At 41.7% G+C, this 27,805-nt stretch overlaps 1 protein-coding gene across 1 annotated transcript in view; it reads left to right on the plus strand.

The window, feature by feature from the left end:
- The window catches only part of PCCB (propionyl-CoA carboxylase subunit beta), a 74,707-nt gene that overhangs the window by 18,043 nt on the left and 28,859 nt on the right, over positions 1 to 27,805 (plus strand). The window contains exons 6-7 of the mRNA XM_008152900.3: positions 10,053 to 10,163; positions 25,413 to 25,521. Of these exons, the coding sequence (XP_008151122.1) occupies positions 10,053 to 10,163; positions 25,413 to 25,521 (220 nt within the window). The remainder of the gene's footprint in view (positions 1 to 10,052; positions 10,164 to 25,412; positions 25,522 to 27,805) is intronic.

A 27,805-nucleotide genomic window follows, 5' to 3' on the forward strand; every position in this document is an offset into this window, starting at 1 on the left:
TCTTTGGTCTCTATGTCGTTTATCTCCACTCTGATCTTTATTATTTCCTTCCTTCTGCTTACACTGGGCTTTTCTTGTTGCTCTTTTTCTAACTCTTTGAGTTGTAGGGTTAGGTAATTTATTACCATTGTTTCTTGTTTTTTGCAGTAGGCTTGTAGAGCTATGAACTTCCCTCTCAAGACTGCATTGGCTGTGTCCCATAGATTTTGGATTGTTGTGTTTTCATTGTCATTTGTTGCCATTATGTTTTTTATTTCTTCCTTGATCTCTCTGGTAACACAGTCATTGTTTAATAGCATGCTGTTTAGTCTCCATGTGTTTGATTTCTTTGGATTGTTTTTATTGTAGTTGATTTCCAGTTTTATGCCACTGTGATCTGAAAAGATGCTTGATATGATTTCTATCTTCTTGAATTTGAAGAGACTTTGCCTATGTCCCAACATATGGTCTATCTTTGAAAATGACCCATGTGCACTTGAGAAGAATGTATATTCTGTGGCTTTGGGGTGAAATGTTCTGAAGATGTCAATTAATTCCATCTGGTCTAGTGAGTCATTTAGAATTGATGTTTCTTTGCTGATTTTTTTGTTTAGAGGATTTGTCCAATGGTGATAGTGGAGTATTAAAGTCTCCTACTATAATTGTATTGCTGTTAATTTCTCCCTTGATATCCTCCAGGAGATTTTTTATGTATTTGGGTGCTCCTGTATTGGGTGTGTATATGTTTACCAGAGTTATTTCTTCTTGTTGGATTGCTCCCTTTAGTATTATGAAGTAGCTTTCCTTATCTCTTGTTATGTCCTTCACTTTGAGATCTAATTTGTCAGATATAAGTATTGCTACCCCAGCTTTTTTTTCATTTCCATTCACCTGGAAAACCTTTTCCATCCCTTCACCCTCAGTCTGTATGCATCTTTTTTTCTGAGGTGGGTTTCTTGTAGACAGCAGATATATGGGTCTTGTTTTCTTATCCAATCTGTTACTCTATGTCTTTTGATTGGGGCATTTAATCCATTTACATTTAAAGTTATTATTGATAGGTACTTATTTGTCGCCATTTTTATTCTATATCCCTGTGTTCCTTCTTCGCTTCCTATTTCTTTTCTTTTTTTTTTTTTTTTTTACAGCAGACCCTTTAGCATTTCTTGCATTGCTGGTTTGGTGGTGATAAATTCCCTTAGTCCTTTTTTGTCTGTGAAGCTCCTGATTTCACCTTCAATTTTGATTGATAGCCTTGCTGGGTACAGTATCTTGGATTCAGACCCTTCCTTTGCATGACTTTGTATATTTCATTCCATTCCATTCTGGCCTGATGTGTTTCTGTTGAGAAATCAGTTGCTAGTCTGATGGGGGTTCCTTTGTATGTAACTTTCTGTCTCTGGCCGCTTTTAAGATTCTTGCTTTGTCATTGGTGTTTGCCAATTTAATTATAATGTGCCTTGGCGTCGGTCTTTTCGGGTTCATTTTGCTTGGGACTCTGTGAGCTTCTTGGATTTGTGTGGATTTTTTCTTCCCTATATCAGGAAAGTTTTCTGTCATTATTTCTTCTAACAGGTTTTCTGTTCCTTGCTCAGTTTCCTTTCCTTCTGGAACCCCTATTATCCGGATGTTGTTTTGTTTCGTGTTGTCTCAAAGTTCCCTTAGGCTCTCCTCCTGCTTTTTAATTTTTTTTTTCTAGAATCTGCTCTACTTGGGTATTTTTTCCCATCATGTCTTCTAGCTCACTGATGGGGTCCTCTGTTTCTTTTAGTCTACTCTTAATGCTTTCTATTGAGTTCTTTACAGCAGCGATGTCATTTTTCATTTCTTCTTGGTTCTTCTTCATTTCCTCTTGGCTGTTACTCATATTGCCGAATTTGTCTTCCATTCTTTTCAGCCACTTTATGACCATTTCTCTGAATTTTTTCTCTGATAGGTTGCTTGCCTCTAATTCATTTACTTCCTTTTCTGGTGATGCCTGCTTTTCTTTCATATGCGGGCTGTTTCTTTGTCTCCCCATGGTCTCTCTTCTCCGGATGTCTGCTTATGTAGTTCTCTCTCTCCTTTCCGTGGTGTAGTGAAGAGCTCCTTTGAATCCGCGTGTTTGCGCCAATTGGGGACCGGTTTTCTGGGGCTCCCAGCTGTTCGGTGGTTGCTGCAGTTGTGGATTTTCAGGCTTCCGATAAGATCCACTTTCCCTTTCAAGATGGCGCGGTTTCCCCGTCCGAGCCTGTAGCTCTGGGAGGGGACCCAGCTGCAGTGGGGGCTGCCCGGTCAGGGGAACCCCGTCTGGCAGTCCCCCACCTTCTCCAGGAGTTTAGCTGTCCCTTAGCTTGCTAACAAACACTCCCCATGTGACCCTCAGCTGTTCTTTCTTTCTGCTCCAGGACAAGGCTCAGAACACGTCTGTCTATTCTGCCACCATTTTCTCGCCCCCTGATCACATTATTTAAAATTGGATTTACTATTCCCCTTCCCTGCTTTATACTTCTTCATAACACTTTCCACATTGTAAAACCATATATTTTACTTTAAAAAATATATTTTTATTTATTTCAGAGAGGAAGAGAGAGGGAGAGAGAGAGAGGGAGAGAGAGATAGAAACATCAATGATGAGAGAGAATCATTGATCAGCTGCCTCCTGCACACCCCATACTGGGGATCGAGCCCGCAACCTGGGCATGTGCCCTGACGGGGAATTGAATTGTGACTTCCTGATTCATAGGTTGATGCTCAACCACTGAGCCACGCAGGCCGAGCTACTTGTTTGTTTGTTGTCTGTTTCTCTCACTGAAATGTAAGCACCATGAAGACAAGAGGTTTTTAATTTTTTTGTGCCTTTCCCCTCCCCAATGTTCTAACATCAGTGCCTAGAATAGTGGCTGTCACAGAGTGGGCACTCATTAGACACTTGTTGAATGAATGAATAAATGAGATGCAGGTTCTGGGGGCCTGCCGGCGGCCGGAAGGAAACCCAGGTCCTGGGGGCCTGCTGGCGGCCGGAGGGAAACCCGGGTCCCAGGTGCTGGTGGCCAGAGGGAAGCTGGTGCCGGCAGCCAGGGGAAGGAAAGCCTACTCTTGCACGAATTTTGTGCGTTTGGCCTCTAGTATGTATGTATGTATGTATGTATGTATATATATATATGTATGTATGTATATATATATATATATATATATATATATATATATAGATAAACTTGCTTAATTAGACCTGCTTTCTGATGTAGCTAAACTTTTTCCAGCCCAGTGAAGCACCCCAACTTCTCTTTTAGGTAATTGTCAGCAGCACAGCAGTAAATATCAACATGAAACAGATTATTATTGTAGATCACGCAGGAGAACAAAGGGTAAAATATTTAACTGCAGCAGTGTTTGACTATATTTTGCGCAGTGAGAAAACCTGAAGTCATTTTCAAGGTTCACCATTTCTTCTTTTCAGTCGGGTCAGGTTTCTAAGCTTTCTAAATCTCCGTTTTCTGTCTAATGAAAAGAAAATAGGATTCCACCAAGTATCCTATCTACTTACTCCAGGACTTCTGTGAGGATCAAATGAGATGAGGCATGGGAAAATGCTTCATAGACATTTGTTTAAAGTGTAAAATGATTCCACCTGGTTGTAAAGGAAGTTGTGTTCCTGGGCTGAAGAAACTCCAAGGAGGCTAGTCGCTAGGGAGAGGAAGCCAGGTGTTGCTACATGATGTCATTACCTGGCACCCACAGTGACCGTTTCCGGGCTGGGCTGTGGGCCGCATTTTGCACCATGGGGTCTTGGCAGTGCTGGCTGCGATTTGGTGGGGTGTCACTCCAGGGTGGTGGCAGGGCCTTTGTCCCACTTGGGGGAAGCCGAGTGTTGCTTTGTGGGCGCCAGGTCTGTAGTGCCGTTTTTTTTTGCAAATGGCCAGTGCATGTTACGGCAGCTCCTGCGTTGAACGTTTTCCCCCTGGTGGTCAGTGCGTGTCATAGTGACTGGTTGGATGTTTGGACACTTAGCATATTAGCCTTTTATATATATATATATATATATATACTAGAGGCCTGGTGCTCAAAATTCGTGCACGGGAGGGGGATTCTCCTCAGCCTAGCCTGCACCCTCTCCAATCCAGGACCCTTCAGAGGATGTCCAACTGCTGGTTTAGGCTTGATCCTGGTTTAGGGGTGATCAGGCTGCCCCCCCCCCCCCCACCAGCCTGATCACCCCTAACTGCCTCTGCCTGCCAGCCTGGTTGCCCCTCACTGCTCCCCTCTGCCGGCCTGGTCACCCCTCACTGCCCCCCTCTGCTGGCCTGGTCGCCCCTCACTGCCCCCCCTGCCGGCCTGGTCACCCCTCACTGCCCCCCCTGCCGGCCTGATCGCCCCTCACTGCGCCCCCTGCCGGCCTGATCGCCCCTCACTGCGCCCCCTGCCGGCCTGGTCACCCCTCACTGCTCCCCTCTGCCGGCCTGGTCGCCCCACACAGCCTGCTGTTCAGTCGTTTGGTTGTCCCTCACTAACTCCCCTGCCGGCCTTGTTGCCCCATGCAGTCTGCTGTTCGGTCGTTACTGTGAGGGTGTCCTGGCCAATTTTCATATTACCCTTTTATTAGTATAGATAGATATTTTTCTTGATTTAAGAGAAGAAAGCAGAGGGAGAGAGAGATAGAGATAGAAGCATCAATGATGAGAGAGAATCATTGATCAGCTGCCTTCTGCATGCCCCCTACTGGGCATTGAGCCCACAACCTGGGCATGTGCCCTACACCAAAATTGATCCTGGGACCCTTCAGTCCACAGTCGGATGCTCTAGCCACTGAGCCAAATCGGCTAGGGCTGAAAAGCCAATTTATTAAAGCAATTAAAGCATGCACCTTTATTGAAAAAGTAAAGCAAGCAAGCAAACCTATACATATGGCTTATAAAGCGCAGATGGGCTCTCAGCTAATCTGAAGAGCAGGTTGCGTGGGGGTCCGAGGTGTTATATAACCTCCTATCTATAGTTCTCAAAATTCCTCTGCTGAATATTTTGGTACAGATTAATTCTCAAGGTCTTCCCCCCGCCTTTTTTTTTTTACTTTGTTGTGCCCTTCCTAGAAATCATGAGAAGCACCTGGCAATTTTTGCCAAGCCTTGAAACTGCTGTCTTCTCTGTGTAGGGAGTAAAACTGCCCTTTCTTCTTCTTCTTTTTTAAAATATATATTTGTTTTATTGAGTTCAGAGAGGAAGGGAAAGGGAGAGAGAGACAGAAACATCTATGATGAGAGAGAATAATTGATTGGCTGCACTTCACATGCCCCACACTGGGGACCAAGGCTCCAACCCTGGCATGTGCCCTTGACCGGAATCAAACCCGGGACTCCCCCAGTCCTCAGGCTGACGCTCCATTCACTGAGTCAAACCTACCAGGGCAAACTGCCCTTTTTTCTTTCTTCTTTCCCCCTCCCTTTCTGCATTCTCTTATTGGGGAGTTTTTTCTTTTTAACCATTTGCTCTCATGTCCTTGGCTGGGGAAGATAATGGTTTGTTAGTTACAAGCTGACTGCAAATTGCCCACACTGTTTGGCCTTGTTTTAACTTCCTGTTTCAGTTTCCCTATTCCTCCTGTCCTGAAATCCTGTAACAGTTCTATTTTTAATTTTTTGAGGAAATCTCCATACTGTTTTCCATAGTGGCTGTACGAATTTATAATCCCACCAACAGTGCATGAAGTTTCTTATTTTTTCACATCCTTGTCAGTACCTGTTATTTATTGATTTTTCATGGTGCCATTCTGACACATGTGAGGTGATATCTCATTGGGTTTTGATTTGCATTTCCTAGTTGATTAGTGATGTTGAGCATCTTTTCATATGTCTGTATGTCCTCTTTGGAGAAATATCAATTCAGGTCCTCTGTCCATTTAACAAAACATGTTTTTATTGATTTTAGAGAGAAAGGGAGGAAGAGGGAGAGAAACATCAATCAGCTGCCTCCTGCATGCACTACTGGGGATCAAGCCCACAACCTGGGCATGACCCCTAACCTGGAATTGAATTTGAAACCTTTTTGGTGTGTGGGATGACTCTTCAACCAATTGAGCCACCTGACCAAGGCGGTCCATGTTTCTTAATCCATTCAACCACCCCTATGTATTTTTGCTGGAATATTTAATTCATTTATATTTAGAGTAATTATTGATAAGTATGTACTTATTGACATTTTGTTAATTGTCTTTTGGTTGGTTTCGTAGTTCTCCTCTATTCCTTTCTTCTTCTCTTGACCTATTCCCTTGTGTGTGCTACTATTTCTTTATCCATTCACTCATTGATGAACATATAGGTTGTTCCCATCTGTTGGCTTTTGTAAATAATGTTTCAATGAACATAGTAGTGCATATATCTTTTCGAGTTCATGTTTTTATTTTATTCAGATAAGAACCCAGAAGTAGAATTGCTGGATTATATGGTAGTTCTATTTTTAGTGTCTTGCGGAACCTCCATACTGTTTTCCATCGTGGCTGTACCAGTTTACATTCCCACCAACAACGCACAGGGTTTCCTTTTCTCCAATCCTTGCCACTTGTTATTTTTAGTCTTTTTGATAATAGCTTTTCTGACAGGTGTGAGGTGATATCTCATGTTATTTTGATTTTCATTTTCCTGATGATTAGTAATGTTCATTATGTGGTCATGCACCTATTGGCCTTCTGTATGTCTTCTGTGGAAAAATGTCTATTTAGATCCTCTGCCCATTTTTTAATCAGATTTTTTCTTTGCTATTAAGTGGTATGAGTTCTTTACATATTTTGGATATTAGCCCCTTATTAGATATATGATTTGCAGTATTATCTCCCATTCCATGGGTAATCTTTTCATTTTGTTGATAGTTTCCTTTGCTGTGCAGAAGCTTTTTAGCTTGATGTAGTCTCTCATTTATTTTTGCTTTTGTTGCTTTTGCTTTTAGTGTCAGATTTTAAAAATTATTGCAAGACCTTTGTCAAGGAGCTTACCACCTAAGTTTTTTGCTAGGAGTTTTATGGCTTCTGGTTTTATGTTCAAATCTTTAATTCATGTTGAGTTTATTTTTGCATACAGTGTAAGATAGTTTCATTCTTTTGCATGTGGCTATCCATTTTTTTAAGACCGTTTATTGAAGAGACTCTCCTTTCCCCATTGCATATACTTGGCTCTTTTGTTGTTAAATAATTGACCTTATATGTGTGGGTTTAATTCTGGGCATTCTATTCTGTTCCATTGATCTGTGTCACTATTTTTAATGCAATACTATATTGTTTTGACTACTACAGCTTTGTATTATATTTTGAAAGCAGGGAGTGTGATGCCTCCATGTTTGTTCTTCTCTATCAAGATTGCTTTGGCTATTTGGGGTTTTTCATACAGATTTTAGGATTTCTCTGTTCTATTGTGAGAAATGCCATTGGGATTTTGATAGGGATTGCATTGAGTATATCGTTTGTTTGCATAGTGTGCAAATTTTAACAATATTAAGTCTTCCAATCTATGAATATGGAATATTTTACCTGCCTCTTTATCTTTCTTCTTCTGAGATTAATGTAATGTATATTTTGGTACATTTAAAGCTTTCCTTCAGGATCTTCAGGCTTTGGCCATTATTATTCTTTTCTTCCTCCTCCTCCTCTTCCCTATTCCTGCTCTCTTCTTTTCCCCTCCTCTTACTCCTTCCCTTCCTCCTCCTGTTGGTGGTGGCTGAGAACAGTACCAGATATTACACTGGTGGGTCAGATTGGACCTTGGTTCAGCAACTTCAGTACTTGAGTTCTGGCTAGGAAAGAATTCAGAGCCAAGACTCAAACTATAAGAGAATGTGTATTTAGAAAGTCACATAAGTAGAACAAGTGAGCTGTAGAAGAAATGGGTTCAGGAAACAAATTACAGAGGTAAAAGAAAGGCCCTTGGAGCTTAGGAGAGAGGAAGGTAAAGGTAATGTTCCCAGGAGGGAAAGCATGCTGGGTCCTTTGTACTAAGGGCTTTTAAGGGTGGGGATTTTAGGGGACGTTTAAGGGGAGGATCTTAGTGGAATAGTTATCAGCTTTCCAGGTGTGTCCTTGTAGGGTCGTGGTCTCCACTGATTGGTTGGTGTCAGGGCAGTGAGTCATTAGTCAATGTTGCTTGGTCCTGAGGTCAGCAGTGGTGTAGCTTCTGGTTTTGATGCTTTTCTGGGCCTAGAGCGTTGATTGGCATTTGGGTTGTTTCCATATTTTAGCTGTTGTGTGTTGTAATGTTGTTGTGAACATAGGTGTACAGATACTTTTTTGAGACCCAGCTTTACTTTCTCTTGGTGTATCCCTAGAAATGGAATTTCTGGATCACATGATAATTCTTTCAAAATTTTGAGGAACCTCCATACTTTTTTCTACAGTGGCTGTGCCATTTTACTAGTATATTCATTTCAACAATGGGTTCCAATTTCTGCACATTCTCACCAACACTACTTGTTTTATGTTTGTTGTTGTTTTTTCTCTGTTAGTGGCCATCCCAATGCATGTGATGTGGTATGTCATTTTAGTTTTGATTTGCATTTCTCTAGTGATTGGTGATGTTGAGCTAGACATCAGGGGGGTGGACAGCTTGCAACAGTGGAGGGAGGTATAATAATGACCACCCACTTCTCTAACTGCACTTGTGAGATTAGAATCACAAACTGAAGATCAGAACACAGATTCCTGATATATGGAGAACAGGATCCTGTTTACCTACCCTGGCTTCTGAAAGCTCTGTATAGCTGCTCCAGAAACACGTGAACAGCTGCCTGCCTTATGGCTGGGGTGGAAAGTTGGTAGCTGCTATGTGCTAAGAGCTGAAATTGATGGAAGTTAACCACAATTTACCCTTCACATTTTCTCCTGAAAGTTGCAAGCCTTCAATAGAGTTCAGAGTTCCCAAAAGTTACATCAGACAGATTATGCCAATGCAGTTGTTTTTAAGACAGGGAGACAGGCCCTAGTTGTTTTGGCTCAGTGGATAGAGCATCAGCTTGCAGACTGAAGAGTCCCGGGTTCAATTCCAGTCAAGGGCACATGCCTGGGTTGTGGCTCGATCCTCAGTGGGGGGTGTGCAGGAGGCAGGCAATCAGTGATTCTCTCACATCGATGTTTCCATCTCTCTCTCCCTCTCCCTTCCTCTCTCAAATCAATAAAAAATATATATTTTTAAAAAAGACAGGAAGATAGATGCCTAGTGCTTCTAACTCCACCCTCTTCCCAGAATCCTCTCTCTATAGATAGATGCCCTTTTGTAATGTCCTTAGCTGTGTCCTGTGATTTACAGAAGTTGATCCGAGAGCCAAGGCAGTGCTAAAAGTGTGTGTGTGTGTGTGTGGGGTGGGGGGTGGGGTGGGGGGTTAGTGTCTTTTTTAAGCTGATAGAGCTCAGGGGAAGGAAAGAAGTTCGGGGTTGGGCAAGGAGTCATTGCGCCCTTATCTCGCCTGGGTCCGCCAACCCCAATCTTATCTTTCTTAGGAGGTGGTCTGAGGCTTGGCCCTTCACAACACCATTGTCTTCATGGAGCCTTTCTGGCTCCTACTATGTCTTCCCATATGCTCTAGTGGGGGGACAGTGGGAGGTGGGCAGACCTTGAATACTCTGAGTTAAGTAGCATCTACCTCTTAGCCTTGCCTTATAACTGCTGGGTACCCTGTGTGGAGGTTGTCAAAGGATTCCAAATGGAGGTCATGGCTCCAGGATGAGACTTGTTCCTGTATGTCCTGGCTAAGGTTCTCATTCATCCTTCCAGACAGCTTTGTGGAGACAGGGGTGCTGGGCCTCAGGTGTGCTCGGAGCTGGGGTGAGAATGGTATGGCTCTATATGGGCTCATGTTCTGGTGGAGCTTTTGGGGAACTACTGCCAAGGAGGGAGAGGAGAGAGGGTATTTGCCCCAGAAAGTAATAGGCCAACTATTCCACTTTTTATGGGGACAAATTGCATATATAGTTTTGGAAGAAACTAATCAGGTTTCTTGCCTCTGGGATCGAATTTCTGTGAGTAAAAGCCAAGAGTAGTTTTATTGTTGCCTTTATCTTTCAACACATAATGCCTCAAATATCTCTGTAACCAGATATTTTTACCTTTCTCTTTTGGCAGAGGAATGTCACGGCATCCGGAGTCATCCCTCAGATTTCTCTGATCATGGGCCCATGTGCTGGTGGGGCTGTGTACTCGCCAGCCCTAACAGACTTCACGTTCATGGTAAAGGTAAGAAAGAAAGACGTGTTTCTCCTGCTCTTTGAGAGTTGTGCAGTACCTCACCTGAAATAAAAATAATTCCTGACCCAGATCTAGGTTGTTATCTTCATTCTCATTGGCTTTCAGCTTAGTGATGATAAGGTCTTAGTGAAGAAAAGGTTTTGGCACAAAACCTGTAGCTTGTGGGGGTTCAGTGGCAGAATGCACTTGTGTACTTCATTGGTGGGTGATTTTACTTGTTGATCTGAATTGCAAATGATTTTCAGGTAATCAAAGGATTCTGTCCTCTGCTCAGACAGGTGATTGTTACTGAATCCTATTCACAAAGTTTCTCATGGAAGACTTTTCTATAATATTCTTTATTGGGAAGTTGTTTCTTATGACCCACCTTTATTTCTTTGGCTGTTTGCCTTTTTATTACATTTTTGTCTATAATGATAATAGTAAATCTGATCTCCAACTTCATTTTGAAAGGTGCATATCTTTATTATGTGATTTGATGGGATGATGTTTTTAAATGATATTTAAATAAAACCTACTTGAATTTACCCTTAACCTAATACCATTAAAAAGTTCAGTCTTTTTCCTCTTAAAATATTTTTAACAATAATGAGAGTACATGCCAAGACAGAAAGACTGGGGGGTGGGGAGTAGATAGTCATCCAGTATGAGGAGAACAGTGTAAATAGGAAAACCTTTTTTCTCAAGGTTATATTGGCAATGGAAATTCAGAGGTTTAGAAAAGTGTTTACCCTTTGACTAAGTCTTCTGTTTTTAGTGACAGATTGAAAGCAGCCTAAATGTTCAGCAACAGAGGTGGATTTTATGACCACATATCTTCGTGAACAAAGCAGAACTCCCTCAACTTTGCCCACTAAATTTATGTATACCATATCTACCTGGTTCTACCCCAGTTCTCTTCTCCTTCCTGCCTGGTAGGAATGGAGATGTGGTATCCATTCCTCTGGCTAAGGCCATTCCTTCCCCTCTTTCTACATAGATGCACATTGCTGAATACAACTCTTTTCAGTGGCCTTATCCTATAAGTTCTTTTCTCTTACATACTGTTTTCAGTGTCTCCCTTGGTACTCTAGATCCTCCCACCAGAACTTATCCATCCATGTTCAGGGCTTTCCTATCTTCAGAACAAAGACAAAAGTCCTCCCTTAATCTGTATCTCTCTGTGGCTATTGTCCTATTTCTATCTGTCCTCTCCTTAACACATTTTAATTTACCTCTCTGCCCCTCAGTCCACTAAACCTGTTTCTCTAAGGTAATCAGTGACATCTGTGTCACTATAAATATTCTGTAACTTTTATTTTCCTCACATTTTCAGCAATATTCTTTTCCTTTGGCTTCCATGATGCCACACTCTGGCATTTCTTCTCACATCTTTGGCCCTACTATCTTGGTTTCTATTACTATTTCACTCTAAACTGCTTTCTCTTATTTTTAATTTTTCCAGCTTTATTGAGAGATAATTGAGATATAACATTGTGTAAGCCTAAGGTGCGCAACATGTTGATTTGATACAGTTACATATTGTAGAATGATTAGCACCATAGCATTAGTTAAGCCAAGCATGTCAAACTCACGGCCCACGGGCTGCATGTGACCCACAACGAATATTTTTGTGGCCCAGCCAATATAATAGTATGTAAGAAACATTTTAATTAAATTTTCGTAACTTAATTTTTACAATATCCTGTTATACATAATCTATAATAATAAAAGCGTAATATGCAAATCGACCGAACGACTGAACAGCAGAATGACCGTCTGGACGACTGTCCAGACAACTTTCCGGACGACCATGCTATGACATGCACTGGTGCCAGGCCAGCCAAGGCAGGTGCGATGCGATTGGTCAGCCTCCCTCTGTGCGGTGATCAATTGAGGAGCCCTGGCAGGGTGGGCAGGGCCTCCCTCTGTGCTGCTATCAATCACAGAGTCTTGGCCAGGTGAGTAGGGCCTCCCTGTGCGCAGTGAACAATTGCGGAGCCCCGGCCAGGTGGGCAGGGCCTACCTCTTTGGGGTGATCCATCGAGGAGCTCTGGATGGGTGAGTGGGGCCTACTTTTTTGGGGTGATCAATTGTGGGGTTCCTGGACTGTGAGAGGGCACAGGCCGGGCTGAGGGACCCCTCACCTCCAGTGCACGAATACTGTGCACCAGGCCTCTAGTTATTAATAACGAACTACACCGTTAGCTAATGACTGATTACGATAATCGTGCTGCATTCATTTCCCTTACGTGCTTTACGTGCAGGCGCACCATTTCTCTCCACTCATACTAGCAGCGAATATTTTAGCAGCCTTTTGCCAAATCATTAGTCTTGTTTGGTGTGCGCAACAGGACATATTTTGCTTTTGGAGAACAAGAAAAATAGGTTTATTTGTGTTACGCTTATTAATTTATGCAGTTATTCAGTGTCTGATAAGTTAATGTTCAAGAAAAATATTAATTTTTATTAAAATGTTCTGTTATTTTATGTTAATGATTACTCATTTATTTTAGCCCTTTGTATTCAGCATGTCTCTATCAAAATAAACCTATGTTTCTATGAAAATTGAAGCTTTTGTTTTTTTTGCAGCCCACATAAACTTAAACCTTGTTTATTTAGCCTGTGTTAGCCTTTGAGTTTGACATGCTCGAGTTAAGCTAACAGCTTCATTACCTCACACGATTACTATTTCTTTTCTGTGGCAAGAACATTTAAGACCCACTCTTTTAGCAACTTTTGAGTATATAATACAGTATCCTATATAATAAAAGCCTAATATGCTAAGTGTCTGGTCATCCATTCAACCAATCAAAGCGTTATATACTAATGATATGCTAAGGCCACTCAACCGCTTGCTATGATGTGCTCTGACCACCAGGGGGCAGACAGTCTACCGGTTGACCAGTCGCTATGATGTGCACTGACCACGGGGGCAGATGCTCTGACCAGTAGGTTAGCTTGCTGCTGAGGTCCAGCCGATCGGGACTGAGCGAGACAGGCCAGACACGTCCAGGAGCCCTCCCACGGTCTCTCCCTGGCTGGCCAACCTTCCACATCCCTCCCTGGCCCCAGTAGTGCACTGGTGGGAGTCCCTCAGCCTGGCCTGCGTCCTCTTGCAATCTGGGACCCCTCAGGGGGGCACATTGACTGTCAGGTAGTTCCATCTATAAAATAAAACTAAGCGACCGTTACGGCGGAACGACAAGTCACTATGATGTGCACTGACCACCAGAAGGCAGATGCTCAATGCAGGAGCTGGCCCCATATGGTCAGTGCGCTCTCACGGGGAGCACCGCTCAGCCAGAAGCTGGGCTCATGGCTGGCAAGTGCAGTGGCGGTGGCTGGAGCTTCTCGCCCCTCCATGGCAGTGCTAAGGAGCAGCGAGTCGAGCAGTAAGGAGCGAGCAGGCAGGTGGTAAGGAGTGAGGGGGTCCCACTGCGAGAGAGATGTCCGACTGCCGACTTAGACCCGCTGGCAGATGGACATCCCCCGAGGGGTCCCAGACTGCGAGAGGGCGCAGGCCGTCTGAGGGACACCCCCCCCCCCACAGTGCTCGAATTTCGTGCACTGGGCCTCTAGTTGTTAACTATAGTCAACATGTTGTACATTAGATCCCTAGAATTTATTCATCTTATTACCGGAAATTTGTACCCTTTAACTAACATCCCAATTTCTCTTACCTCCCAGCCCTTGGTAGCCACCATTTGACCCTCTTGTTTCTATGAGTTCAGCATTTTTTAGATTCCAGATATGAGTGAGATCATACGTTATTGTTCTCTGACTTCACTATGCTAAGTGAAATGTCCTCATGGTCCATTCATGTCACAAATGTCAGGATTTGAATTTTTATGATGATGAATGATGTTGAGTATCTTTTCATGTACCATTTGTATGTCTTCTTTGGAAAAATTATCTATTTAGATTTTCTGCTTATTTTTTAATTGGATTTTTTTTTGGCTATTGTATGAGTTCTTTATGTATTTTGGATATTAACTCCTTATCAGATATATAATTTGCATATGTATACCGTATTTTCCAGCGTATAAGACGACTGGGTGTTTAAGATTTTCTTGGGTTAAAAAGTCCTCTTATACGCCAGAAAATACAGTATTTCCATCTTAGAGGTGAAGTGACTTGTGCTCAAAGCTGCATAGATATTTGCTGTATTTTCCGGCGTATAAGACGACTTTTTAACCCAGGAAATTCTTATACACCCAGTTGTCTTATACGCTGGAAAATACGGTATATATATTTTAATCCTCACTCAAGGATTGTTTAAAAAATTGATATTAGAGAGAGGGAAACATCAATGTGAGAGAAAAACATCGGTTGGTTGCCTCCAGTATGCACCCCAACCAGGGATTGAATGCTCAACCTAACTAAGTGTGTGCTCTGATTGGGAATTGAACCCATAACATTTTTGGTGCATGGGATGGTGCTCAACCAATTGAGCCACCTGGCTGGGCTGCAAATATTTTATTAGGTTGATTGCCTTTTCAATTTGTTGATTATTTTGCTGTGCAGAAGCTATTTAGTTTGATGTAGTTCCACTTACTATATTTTGCTTTTGTTGCTTGTGCCTTTGGTATCTTATCTATAAAAATTGTTGCCAAGGCAATTGTCAAGGAGTATTTTCCTTATGTTTTCTTCTAGGAGTTTTATGGATTCAGGTTTTTAAGTATTGCATTCGTTTCAAGTTAATTTTTCTGAGTGGTGAAAGATATGGGCCCAATTTTATTCTGCATGTGGCTGTCCAGTTTTCCCACCATCAGTTATTGAAGAGACTGTCTTTCCCCATTGAATATTCTTGGCTCCTTTGCCAAATATTAGTTGACTTTATATGTGAGGATTTATTTCTGGGCTCTTGATTTTTGGGCTATGTCTGTTCCATTGGTCTGTATGTCTTATTTGTTTACTTATTTAAATCTTTGTTGTTGAAAGTATTACAGATATCCCTTTTTTTATTCCCCATTGCCCCCCTCCACCTGGTTCCCACCCTTATCCAGGCCTTCACAACCTTATTGTCTGTGTCCATAGGTAATGCATATAAGATCTTTGGTTAATCTCTTCCCGCCCCCCAACTCCCCTTCCCTCTGAGATTTGTCAGTCTATTTCATGTTTCCATGCCTCTGATTCTAATTTACTCATCAGTTTATTTTGTTCATTATATTTCTTGTTTGATTAGATTTATTTGATTTTTAGATTTAATTGTTGATAGATATGTATTAATTGCCATTTTATTATTCATAATTATGATCTTTTTTTCTTCTTCTTCTTCCTCTTCTTAACCTTTTGCACTCAGATGTCGAGTGTGACTCGACACGGTTAGCATTAGAATAAAGGAATCGAGAAAAAAGCAAGTGAGTGCAAAGGGTTAAAGAATACTCTTCAGCATTTCATGTAATAGTAGTTTGGTGCTGATGAACTCCTTTAGCTTTTTCTTGTCTATGAAGCTCTTTATCTGACCTTAAATGATAGCTTTGCTAGGTAGAGTAATCTTGATTGTAGATCCTTGCTATTCATTACTTTGAGTATTTCTTTCTACTCCTTTCTGGCCTGCAGTGTTTCTGTTGAGAAATCAGCTGACAGTCGTATGGGCGCTCCCTTGTAGGTAACTAACTGCTTTTCAGAATCTTTCTTTTTCTTTAACCCTTGACATTTTATTTTATTTTTAATATATTTTATTGATTTTTTTTACAGAGAGGAAGGGAGAGGGGAGGGATAGAGAGTTAGAAACATCAATGAGAGAGAAACATCGATCAGCTGCCTCCTGCACACCTCCTACTGGGGATGTGCCCACAACCAAGGTACATGCCCTTGACCGGAATTGAACCTGGGACCTTTCAGTCCGAAGGCCGACGCTCTATCCACTGAGCCAAACCGGTTAGGGCAACCCTTGACATTTTAATTATGATGTGTCTTGGTGTGGGCCTCTTTGATTTTCGAATATTGTACCAGCCTTGCATCCCTGGAATAAATCCTATTTGGTCATGGTGTATAATCTTTTTAATATAGTGCTGAATCTGATTTGCTAATATTTTGTTGAGGATTTTAGCATCTGTGTTCATCAGGGATATTGGCCTGTAATTCTCCTTCTTTGTAGTGTCTTTATCTGGTTTTGGAATTAGAGTAATGCTGTCCTCATAAAAATAGCTTGGAAGTGTTCCTTCCTCTTGGATTTTTTTTTTTCTTTAAAACATTTCTTTATTGACTTGAGAGAGGAAAGGAGAGGGAGAGAGACAGAAACATCAATGATGAGAGAGAATCATTGATCGGCTGCCTCCAGAACTGTCCTGTACTGGGGATGGAGCCCGCAACCTAGGCACGTGCCCTTGGCCCGAATCAAACCTGGGACCCTTCAGTCCGCAGGCCAATGCTCTGTCCACTGAGCCAAATGAGCTAGGGCTTCCTCTTGGATTTTTTGGAATAGTTTGAGGAGTACAGGTGTTAGTTCTTTGAATGTTTGGTAACACTCTCCTGTGAATGAAGCCATCCGGACTAGGGCTTTTGTTTTCTGGGAGTTTTTTTTATTACCACTTCTTTCTTTTATTATTTTTTTAAATATATATTTTTTATTGACTTCAGAGAGGAAGGGAGAGAGAGATAGAAAGATCAATGATGAGAGAGAATCACTGATCAGCTGCCTCCTGGACGCCCCCTACTGGGGATTGAGCCTGCAACCCGGGCATGTGCCCTTGACTAGAATCGAACCTGGGACCTTTCAGTCCGCAGGTCGACGCTCTATCCAACGCCAAACCAGCTAGGGCACCACTTTTTTCTTTTATTAATTTTTTAAAATATATTTTTATTGATTTCAGAGAGGAAGGAAGAGAGAGAGAGAGAGAGAGAGAGAGAGAGACAGATCAATGAGAGAGAATCATTGATTGGCTGCCTCTTGCAGACCCCACACTGAGGATTGAGCCTGCAACCCAGGCATGTGCCCTGACCGTGAATCGAACCCTGACCTTCAGGTTCATAGGTCAACGCTCAACCACTGAGCCATACCGGCCGGGTGATTATTGCTTCTATTTCATCAGTTGTTATTGGCCTATTCAGGTTTTCTGATTCTTCCTGATTCAGTTTTGGGAGATTGTATTTTTCTAGGAATTTGTCCATTTTGTCCATGTTGTCCAGCTTGTTGGCATATGGTTGTTCATAGTATTTTATTTTTACAAGCCTTTGTATTTCTGTGGTGTCCATTGTTACTTTGCTGCTTTTGTTTCTGATTTTAATTATTTGAGTCCTGTCTGTTTCTTGATGAGTCCGGCTAATGGTCCATCAATCCTGTTTATTTTTTCAAGGAGCCAGCTCTTGGTTTCATTGATCTTTTGTACTGGTTTTTTAAATTTCTATGTCATTTATTTCTGTTCTGATCTTTATTATTTCATTCCTTCTACTTACTCTGGGCTTTTCTTGTGTTCTCTTTCTAATACTTTAAGTTGTAGGGTTAAATAGTTTATTATTAATTTTTCTTATTTTTTTAGGTAGGCGTGTAGTGCTATGAACTTTCTTCTCAGGATTGCTTTTGCTGTGTTCCAGAGATTTGGGGTTGTTGTGTGTTCATTTTCATTGGTTTCAAGGAATTATTTTATTTCTTTCTTGATCTCATTGGTGACCCATTAATAGTTTAATAACATGCTATTTAGCCTCCAGGTATTGGAATGTTTTTGAGTGTTTTTACTGTAGTTGATTTCTAATTTCATTCCATTGTGATCTGAGAAGATGCTTGATATGATTTTAATCTTCTTGAACTTGTAAAGACTTGTTTTGTGTCCTAACGTGGTCTATCTTTGAGAATGACCCATGTACACTTAAGAAAAATGTATATTCTGCAGCTGTGGGGTGAAATGTTCTATAAATGTCAATTAAATCCATCTGTTTCCTTGTTAATTTTTTTGTCTAAAAGATCTATCCAGTGCAGTCAGCGTGGTGTTAAAATCCCCTACTATGACTTATTGTGGATCTCTCCCTTAAAATCCTCTAGAAGTTTTTTTTAATATATTTAGGTACTCCTATATTGGGTTGCATATATGTTTACCAGGATTATATCCTCTTATTGGATTGATCCTTTTAGTATTATGTAGTAACCTTTGTTGTCTCTTGTGATGGCCTATTTTGTCAGATATGAGTATTGCTATGTCAGCTTTTTTTCTGTTGCCATTCACATGGAAAAGTTTTTTCTATCCCTTCACTCTCATCCTGTGTGTCTTTTGTTCTGAGCTGGATCTCTTGTAGAAAGCATATAGTTGGGTCATGTTTTTGTGTCCATTTAGCTACCCTATGTCTTTTGATTGGAGCATTTAAGCCATTTACATTTAAGGTTATTATTGATAGGTACTTATTTATTGCCATTTTAATTCTGTGTGCTTAGGTTTCTCTCTCTATTTCTTCTCATTACAGCAGTTCCTTCAGCATTTCTTGTAATGCTGGCTTGGTGGTTATGAACTCCTTTAGCCTTTTTTTGTCTGGGAAACTCATTATTTCACCATCTATTTTGAATGATAGCCTTGCTGGAGATAGTAGTCTTGGTTTCAGATCCTTGCTTTCCATTACTTTGAATACTTCATGCCGTTCCCTTCTGGCCTGTAGAGTTTCTAATGAGAAATCAGCTGACAGCCTTGTGGGAGCTCCTTTGTAGGTAATAAATTGTTTTTCTCTTACTGCCTTTAAGATTCTCTATTTGTCTTTAAATTTTGGCATTTTAATTAGTTGTGTTTGGGGCCTGCTTGGGTTTTTCTTGCTTGGGACTTTCTGTGCCTCTTGAACTGTGACTTTTTCCTTCATCAGGTTAGGGAAGTTTTCTGCTATTCTTTTTTTCTTTTAAAATATATTTTATTGATATTTAGGGAGAGAGGAAGGAAGAGGAATAGAGAGATAGAAACATCAATCAGAGAGGAGGTTATTGATTGGCTGCCTCCTGCACAGCCCCCACTGGGGATCAAGTCCGAAACCCAGGCATGTGCCCTGACAAGGAATCAACTGGCGAACTCTTGGTTCTTGGGTTGACGTTCAATTGCTGAGCTACACCAGCCAGGCTGCCATTATTTCTTCAAACATGTTCTCTGTCCCTTGCTCTCTCTCTTCCCCTTCTGGCACACTTACTATGCGAATATTGTTACATTTCATGTTGTCCCACAGCTCCCTTAAGCTGTCCTCCTGGTTTTTAATTTTTTTCTTTTTGGTTCTCTGATTGTTTTTTTCTACCCTGTCTTCTAATTCACTGATCTGATCCTCAGCTTCCCTTAATCTGCTGTGTATTTCTTCCAGTGTGTTCTTTATTAGTGCTGTCATTCTTTATTTCCAACTGTTCCTTTTTCATACTTACTATATCTTTTCTCATGGTGTGGAGCATCTTTACCATCATTATTCTGAACTCTATATCAGATAAATTTCTTATCTCCATTTTATGTATCTCTTCTTCTGGAGAATTATCTTGTTCTTTTTGTTTGTTTGTTTGTTTCCCCATTTTGGCCACCTGTTTGGGTTTGTAACTGTGTATTAGGTAGATCTGTTATGCCTCTCAATCTCTAGTGCAGGACAGTGTCAAATGCTGTTTCTGACTAATTTTATCAGGCAAAAAGACTCAAGGCCTCCAGAGACTGCCTCTGCCAGCAGACTGATTGGATTCAGTCTCAAGTAGCCCTCAGGCAATCATCCACAGGTGTGGTGAGTTTTTCCAACAGGGTATGGCAGTTGCTTCTGCCTGAAGGCTAATTGTTATTCTCAGTCTCTTAATGGGCCTCAAAATTTCCACACTGTGGCCCTGACTGGTTTGGCTCAGTGGATAGAGCACCAGCCTTCGGATTGAAGGGTCCCAGGTTCGATTCCGGTCAAGGGCATGTACGTTGGTTGCAGGCACATCCCCTGTAGGGGGTGTACAGGAGGCAGCTGATTGATGTTCCTCTCTCATCAATGTTTCTAACTCTCTATCCCTCTCTCTTCCTCTCTCTGTAAAAAATCAATAAAATAATATTTTTTAAAAAAATTTCCACACTGTGGGGCAAGGTGTTTTCCAAAAGGGTGGCTTGGCTGTTTTCCCCCCAGGCAAAACCGCCTGGATAGCAGAGGTCTGCCTGAGAAAGATGACCTCTGTAGCATGAGGGAATGACTCAGCACAGAAAACCAGGGTGTCTGCCTTTTGAGCTCTAATCCCAGAGTCCCCAAACCTGGCTTCTGGTCACACAGCTCCAGTCCACTCTGCCCTACCTCTGCTGGAGCACAAGGTGAGTGGCTGCATAAGAGATTATTTGCATTGGCTCTTTAATAGGGTGCTTGCACTTCCAGCCACGTCTCCCTGGCGGATAGCAACCCTGCTGCTTTTCACAGCCAGATGTTATGTGGGTACCTTTCTCAGTTCTGGTTCTCTCTGCTGGGGGGCCCAGCTTGGGTATTAGACCCCATAGTTTTCTCAGTAGCAACCTCCCATAGCTGAGATATCTCTCCGGAATTTCAGCCTCTGTCTGTGAGAGCCCAGCCAGCCCTTTTGTGCCTCCACCCTTCCTACCAGTCTCTATGCAGTCTCCACTTTCTGTCCTTGGTTATCAGGGTTCTTTCCAGCTAGTCTTCAGTTGATTATTTACAATGTTTTCTTGTATTTTAGTTGTAATTCCAGATTGGTCCTGGGAGCATGTTTGTGTAGCATCCACTTACTCTGCAGCCATTTTTAATCTCTCTCACATATCTAATAAAGAGGGAACATGCAAATTGACCGTCATGTTGCAACAAAGATGGTGGCACCCACAGTGGAGTGGGGGGGGGGGTTCTATAACACAAGATGGCTATGCCCAGAGTGGAGGTGGGGTTTCCATAACACAAGATGGCTGCACCCACAGTGGAGGCTTAGTTCCCGTAATGAGCCTTAATGAGCAGTCAGCAGGGACTTGAGGCTGCATGGCGCTGGGCCAGGTCGGGGGACCTGAGGCTGCGCCCCTGCCCAGCGGGGCTTGACAGGGGACCTCAGGCTGCGCCCCCTGCCTGGTGGGGCTTGATGGGGGCCCTGAGGCTGTACCCCCCACCCGGTGAGGCTTGATGGGGGACCTGAGGTTGTGGCCCCGGCCAGCGCCGGGCTGGGGGACCTGAGGCTGTGCTCCCCTGAGTGGTGGGGCTTGATGGGGGTGGGGCTGGCCGGGTCTGGATCTCGCCCAATGGGGATGGGGCCAGCCGGGTCTGGGTCTTGCGCGATTTCGAGGCACGCGCGGGTGGGCGGGGACTGGACCCTAGGTTGAGCAGCGCACCCCAGACTCTGACAGGAGGAAGATTTTCATATACATTTTACTAATTTTCTTTCATCTCTGACATTTTCTATTATAGAGAAAGGGCAAATAGCAATATTAACCTTTTGCACTCAGATGTCTAGTGTGACTCGACATGGTTAGCATCGGTAGCAGCTCGAGAAAAAAGCAAGCGAGTGCAAAGGGTTAAAATATTTCCTCTCATTAATTCCTTTTTAATGTGCACAAATTTCATGTACCAGGCCACTAGTTTTTAAATAGTTACAAATCTCTCTGTTTTTTTCCTTACATTATTTCCTTTTTCTCTTTTTCTCCTTACCTGTCTTTACTTCATCCACCATTTCCCTCAGGAGCAACTAAGGACAATTTCTTTGGTTTCTCTTTAGTCAATAGTTCTGAAGGTCAAAAGTTGGAAATATGTCTTCTGGGACTTAAAGTCAAGGTGATGGCAGTGCTGGCACCTCTGGAGGATCCTGGGAAGAATCTGTTCTTTGCCTATTCCCACTCCTTGAGGTTGCTGCATTCTTTGACTCTTGACCCCCTCCCTCCCTCTGTCTGTTTTTCCATTGATTTTTAGAGAGAGTGGAAGGAGAGACAGGGAGAGAGACATTGATGTGAGAGAGACACATCAATTGGTTGCCTCCCACATGTGTCCCGACTGAGACTGGGGATCCAGCCTGCAGCTGAGGAAATTGAATGAAATTGAATTGAACCCAAGATCCTTCAGTCTGCAGGCTGACGCTCTTTCCACTAAGCCAAACTGGCTAGGGCTCCTCATGTATCTTTGTAATCAATTTTTTTCCTACCTCCCATTCCTGTGTTAGGGTAACTATTCACCTGTTTCTTATCACAATAGATTAATTTGCATTTTCTAGAATGTTATATAAATACAATCATACAAAATGTCATATGTACAAAATACATACAAAGAGTATGTGTTATTTTTGGAGGGTAGGGAGCTGCCTTCTTTCACTTAAGATGATTATTTTGAGATTGACCTGTTGATAGATATTGGGTTGTTTCCAGTTATTGATGGTTAAAAATAATACTTTTATGAACATTTGTTTATGAATCTTTGTATAGAGTGAGGAAGAACATGTTTTCTAGTAAGATTGTAAGCCAACAAGCAATAAAATACTGATACAATAATATAATAGTTTAAGGACTAATTTCCTTGTTGTGCAAAAGAATGGGCAGCCCTAGCTGGTTTGGCTCAGTGGATAGAGCATCGGCCTGTGGACTGAAGTGTCCCAAGTTCAATTCTGGTCAGGGGCACATGCCTGTGTTGCAGACTTGATCCCCATAGGAGGTGGGCGGCATGCAGGAGACAGCGGATCAATGATTCTGTCTTATCATTGATGTTTCTATTTCACCCTCTCTTTTCCTCTCTGAAATCAATAAAAAAATATTAAATAAAAACAATAAAAGAAAGAATGGGCGAAGAACATGAATAGTGAGCTGACAGAGATGACTATAATAAGATATTTATTGCAGAATTTCTTGTTATAGCAAAATACTGGAAACATCCTAAATGACCATCAGTAGGTACCAGTTAAATAAATTATGATACATATCCTATAATGATATGAGGTGATTTTCAAGAAGTTTCAGAACAGTTGCCAGACTTTGGGCGCCATTTAACGCCGGTGGTCTTGATCCGGCATCTAGAAGGGTTCAGCAATCTAGAGAAGGGGCTGTGCATAAATTAATCAAGAGTCCAGAGACGAAACGTAATTTTGAAAGGCATATGGGGTGGGTAGAGAAGCTTGGCTGAAGAAACCAAGTTCTCCTTGTCTCAGGATCCCTTGCTTTTTATTAACACAAATTGTCCTAAGGCAAGGTGGAGATACACACTTCAAAGGCCAGGATTAGTCTACAGAGTCCATTGTCAGATTGGGGAATAGCCTACGGCTGTTCAGGTGTTTGGCCAACAGGAGGCAATAACATGTAGATTAAGATGCCCTGAGCTGTCTGGCAGCAAGCAGTCATCCTTTTCAGGTTTGGGGAAATGCCTTTAGTCATCCCAGATGATTCAGCCTTGCTGACATGCTGGAATTGGCTTCCGGCAACAGTGGTTATGAAAGAAAATAAAAAGGTGGATGTACATATTATATGTTTATGTACCGGTATATATAAATGTTCATATATGCATGGATATCAATGAAAAGAGAGAGAAACTTAACTGTGGTGCTTTTGGGGAGGGAAATTGGAAGCCTGGAAATAAGGGCTGGGATATAGACTTTTGTTTGTTTTTTATTGTCTAAAATTTTACATATGTCTCCTTCCACACCCCCCCCATTAGCCCCCCCAGCCATTCCCACCCTGGGTAAGCCCCCACCGCCCCAGTGTCTGTGTTCATTGGTTATGCCAATATGCATGCATACAAGTCCTTTGGTTGCTCTCTAATCCCCCCACCTCCCCTGCCATTTGTCTCTGGATCTATTTTTGTTCATCAAATTATGTTGATCATTATATCCGACATATGAGTGAGATCATGTGATATTTATCTTTCTCCAACTGGCTTATTGTGCTTAGCATAATGCTCTCCAGTTCCATCCATGTTGTTGCAAATGGTAGAAGTTCCTTCTTTTTTATAGCATAGTATTCCATTGTGTAGATGTACCACAGTTTTTTAATCCACTTACCTGCTGATGGGCATTTAGGTTGTTTCCAAATCTTAGCTATGGTAAATTGTGCTGCTATGAACATAGGGGTGCATATATCCTTTCTGATTGGTGTTTCTTGGGATATAGTCCTAGAAGTGGGATTACTGGGAGTTCCATTTTTAACTTTTTGAGGAAACTCCATACTGTCTCCCACAGTCGCTGCACCAGTCTGCATTCCCACCAGCAGTGCACTAGGGTTCCTTTTTCTCCACATCCTCGCTAGCACTTGTCATTTGTTGATGATAGACATTCTGACAGGTGTGAGATGGTATCTATTGTTGTTTTGATTTGCATCTCTCGGATGATTAGTGACTTTGAACATGTTTTCATATGTCTCTAGGCCTTCTGTATGTCCTTTTTCGAAAAGTGTCTATTTAGGTCCTTTGCCCATTTTTTGATTGGATCGTTTATCTTCCTTTTGCTAAGTTGTATGAGTTCTCTGTAAATTTTGGAGATTAAACCCTTATCTGAAATAGCATTGGTAAATATGTTCTCCCATTATAGACTTACTTTCCACTGCATCTTCAATTTTTTAAAGTTTTTTACAATATGCCTTTATTATCTTTAATTTAGAAACTAGCCCTAGCCAGTTTGGCTCAGTGGACAGGGTATCGGCCCGTGAACTTAAGGGTCTCATAAGGGTCCCAGGTTTGATTCTGGTCAAGGGCACATACCTTGGTTCTAGGCTCAATCCCCGGCCCTGGTCGGGTGTGTGTGGAAGGCAACCAATTGATGTGTCTCTCTCACATCAATGTTGTTTTTTTTTCTCTCTCTGTCTCGCCCCCTCCCTTCCACTCTTTCTAAAAATCAATGGAAAAATATCCTCAGGTGTGGATTAACAAAAAACAAAAAAAGAAAAACTAAAAAGTAAATGCCTATCCCCTTCTGAGAACACCAAAGCATTGATTATCATTGTCTCCAAATAGCTTCATTTAAATAGCTGGTTCATTTTAGGCAAGCTGCATACTATCACAGTGCCTCAGTTTTTTCATCTGTAAATGGGGTGGTAATGTAATAATACCTAGGCTTTAATGACACATTTTCATGAAGTGCTTAGGAAAAAGCTTCAGCCACCACAAGTTATGAGTAAGGGCCACTTGGTAGGGTGTTCTCCAGATGAATGACCCAGAAATGTTAGCCACACTCCACGTCATTTTGCTGAGATAGAACCATGCAATGAAGATTTTAAAAATAGGGAAAACGTGGGTCTTTAGTTTGGGTAGGTATCTTTGAGCTGCACCCTTCCTGGTTCTGTGTGTCACTGCTATCTTTGTTGTTGTCTTTTCAGCTGTGTGACCCTAAGGCTCTATCTAGTTCTGCTGCTCTGAAATTAATCTTCTGGAATTTTCTGATTTCAGGATACCTCCTACCTGTTTATCACTGGCCCTGATGTTGTGAAGTCTGTCACCAATGAGGACGTTACCCAGGAGGAGCTTGGTGGTGCCAAGACCCACACCACCATGTCAGGTTAGAGGCCTTGAGGCTCACCTTACTGTTTTTAAGGTCATTGCCAAAGAGAATGGTGACAGTCTTTTACAAATGTCACTTAATTGGCAGAATTTATTTGAGAAGACTGTAGTATGGTATATTGGCTACAGATATAGTGATAAGGATGAATTTAGTATCAAATTTGTTAAAGTAGTACAAATGCTTTGATATTTAAAAATTTAAAGCTAACTGGAATGGTGGTTATGAGAGATATGACTTACATATACACAGTTGAATCTTTAAAAAAATGTCATATTTTACTGTGACTTTTTTTTACTTCAAAGTTGGGGTATGTCTTAGGATAGATGGCATTTTACCAATCACTTTTGGCTAGGTACAGTTGTAATGTGATGATCATGGCCCACATATTCATGGACTTGGTCATAGCTACCTCTTTGAGGTTATTTGCCACATATGCCGAGTTCAAAATAGATAAAGATTATTTGATGCTTTGGCATTGAAACAAAAAGTTATTGTTTATACCAGCTGTCGCCAACTGGTGGTCCGCGGACCACTGGTGGTCCGTGAGGTCCAAAAGATTGACGACCGCTGGTTTATACTGAGAGGCATGGAATTGGGAGCAGGGCATGAATCTGATATTAGTGAAAACATTTGTTGTTAGAGTAATGATTAGAATCCCACATTTTCTTGGAATAATACACCAAGTTGTAAAAGGATTGCCTACCACACAGTAACTAAAGACAGGAGTAATTGCCTCTTTGAAAGATTTCAAAGCAATGTGAGGCTGGTATGACTGATTTTTGAACTGCATTGTCTTGTAGTTAACTCAATGCATCATGATTTAACTGTTGGGTTTTTTTTTTTTGTTTAAATTTTTTCTTTCTTAGTGTACATATCATATAGGCATGTCTTAATTTCAGTAGTCTTAGATTTTTTATTTTAAATAATTTTTCATTTTTCAGTTACTGTTGACATACAGCCCAGAGATCAGACACTACATAACTTACTAAGTGATCATCCCGATAAATCTAGTACCCATATGACACCATACATGGCTGGGGCCTTCTTTTGTTCTGCGCCCCCCCTTGGTGGTCAGCGCACGTCATAGTGAGCAATCGAACTCCTGGTCTCCCGGTCGAACTCCCGAGGGGACATTTTGCATATTAGGCTTTTATATATATAGATAGAAGATATTCCCTATGCTGTACTTTACAACCTGTGACTATTCTGTAACTACCAATTTGTACTTCTTAATTCCTTCATCTTTTTCATCCATCCCCCAACCTTGCTCCCATCTGGCAATCATCAAAATGTTCTTTGTATCTATGAGTTTGTTTCTGTTCTGCTTGTTTGTTTATTTTGTTTTTTTAGATTCACTTGTTGATAAATATATACTTATTACCCTTTTATTTTATTTATTTTTTTGATAATCCTCACTCAAGGGTATTTTTCCATTGATTTTTATTTTTTAATATATTTTTTATTGATTTCAGAGAGGAAAAGAGAGGGAGAGATAGAAACATCAATGATGAGAGAGAATCATTGATTGGCTGTCTCCTGCACACCCCCTACTGGGGATTGAGCCTGTAACCTGGGCATGTGCCCTTGACTGGAATTGAACCTGGACCTTTCAGTCTGCAGACCAGTGCTCTATCCACTGAGCCAACCAGCTAGGGTTCCATTGATTTTTAGAGGGAGTGCAAGGGAGGGGAGAGACAGAGAGAGAGACACATTGATGTGAGAGAGACATAGATTGGTTGCCTCCCATATGTACCTGACCAGAGCCAGGAATGAACCTGCCACCAAGATACATGTGCTTGACCAGAATTGAACCCGGGACCCTTTAGTCCGCAGGCTGACAGACACTTTTTTAACCACTGAGCCAGACCTGCCAGGGCTGTCCCTCTGGATTTTTACCTGCCACACCTGGGTGTGGGACCAGCTGGTTTGCATCTCCACTCCTACCAGTCTTGATGTGGCTTCTTCTTTATATCCTTAGTTGTAGGACTTTTGTTCAGTTAAACTTCAGGTGGTTCTGCATGATGGTTTTTCTGTGGTCTAGTTGTAATTTTGATGTAGTTATGGGAGGATGCAAGTACTTTATTTACCTACACTACCATCTTGACCTTGTGAAGTCTTAGATTTGGTGAAATATGATTTTTAAAAATAACATGAGAGCTCTTAATCCCTCTGTCCACAAAAATGATTCCCCCCTTATGAGGTTGGCATCAAGGTTGATTCATTTTTTTCCTTGCCCATCAGCTCCAATACACACCTAGGATCCACCACAGCTTGTCATCAC

This window comes from Eptesicus fuscus, chromosome 18 (assembly GCF_027574615.1).
Source record: "Eptesicus fuscus isolate TK198812 chromosome 18, DD_ASM_mEF_20220401, whole genome shotgun sequence".
Lineage (NCBI taxonomy): Eukaryota > Metazoa > Chordata > Mammalia > Chiroptera > Vespertilionidae > Eptesicus > Eptesicus fuscus.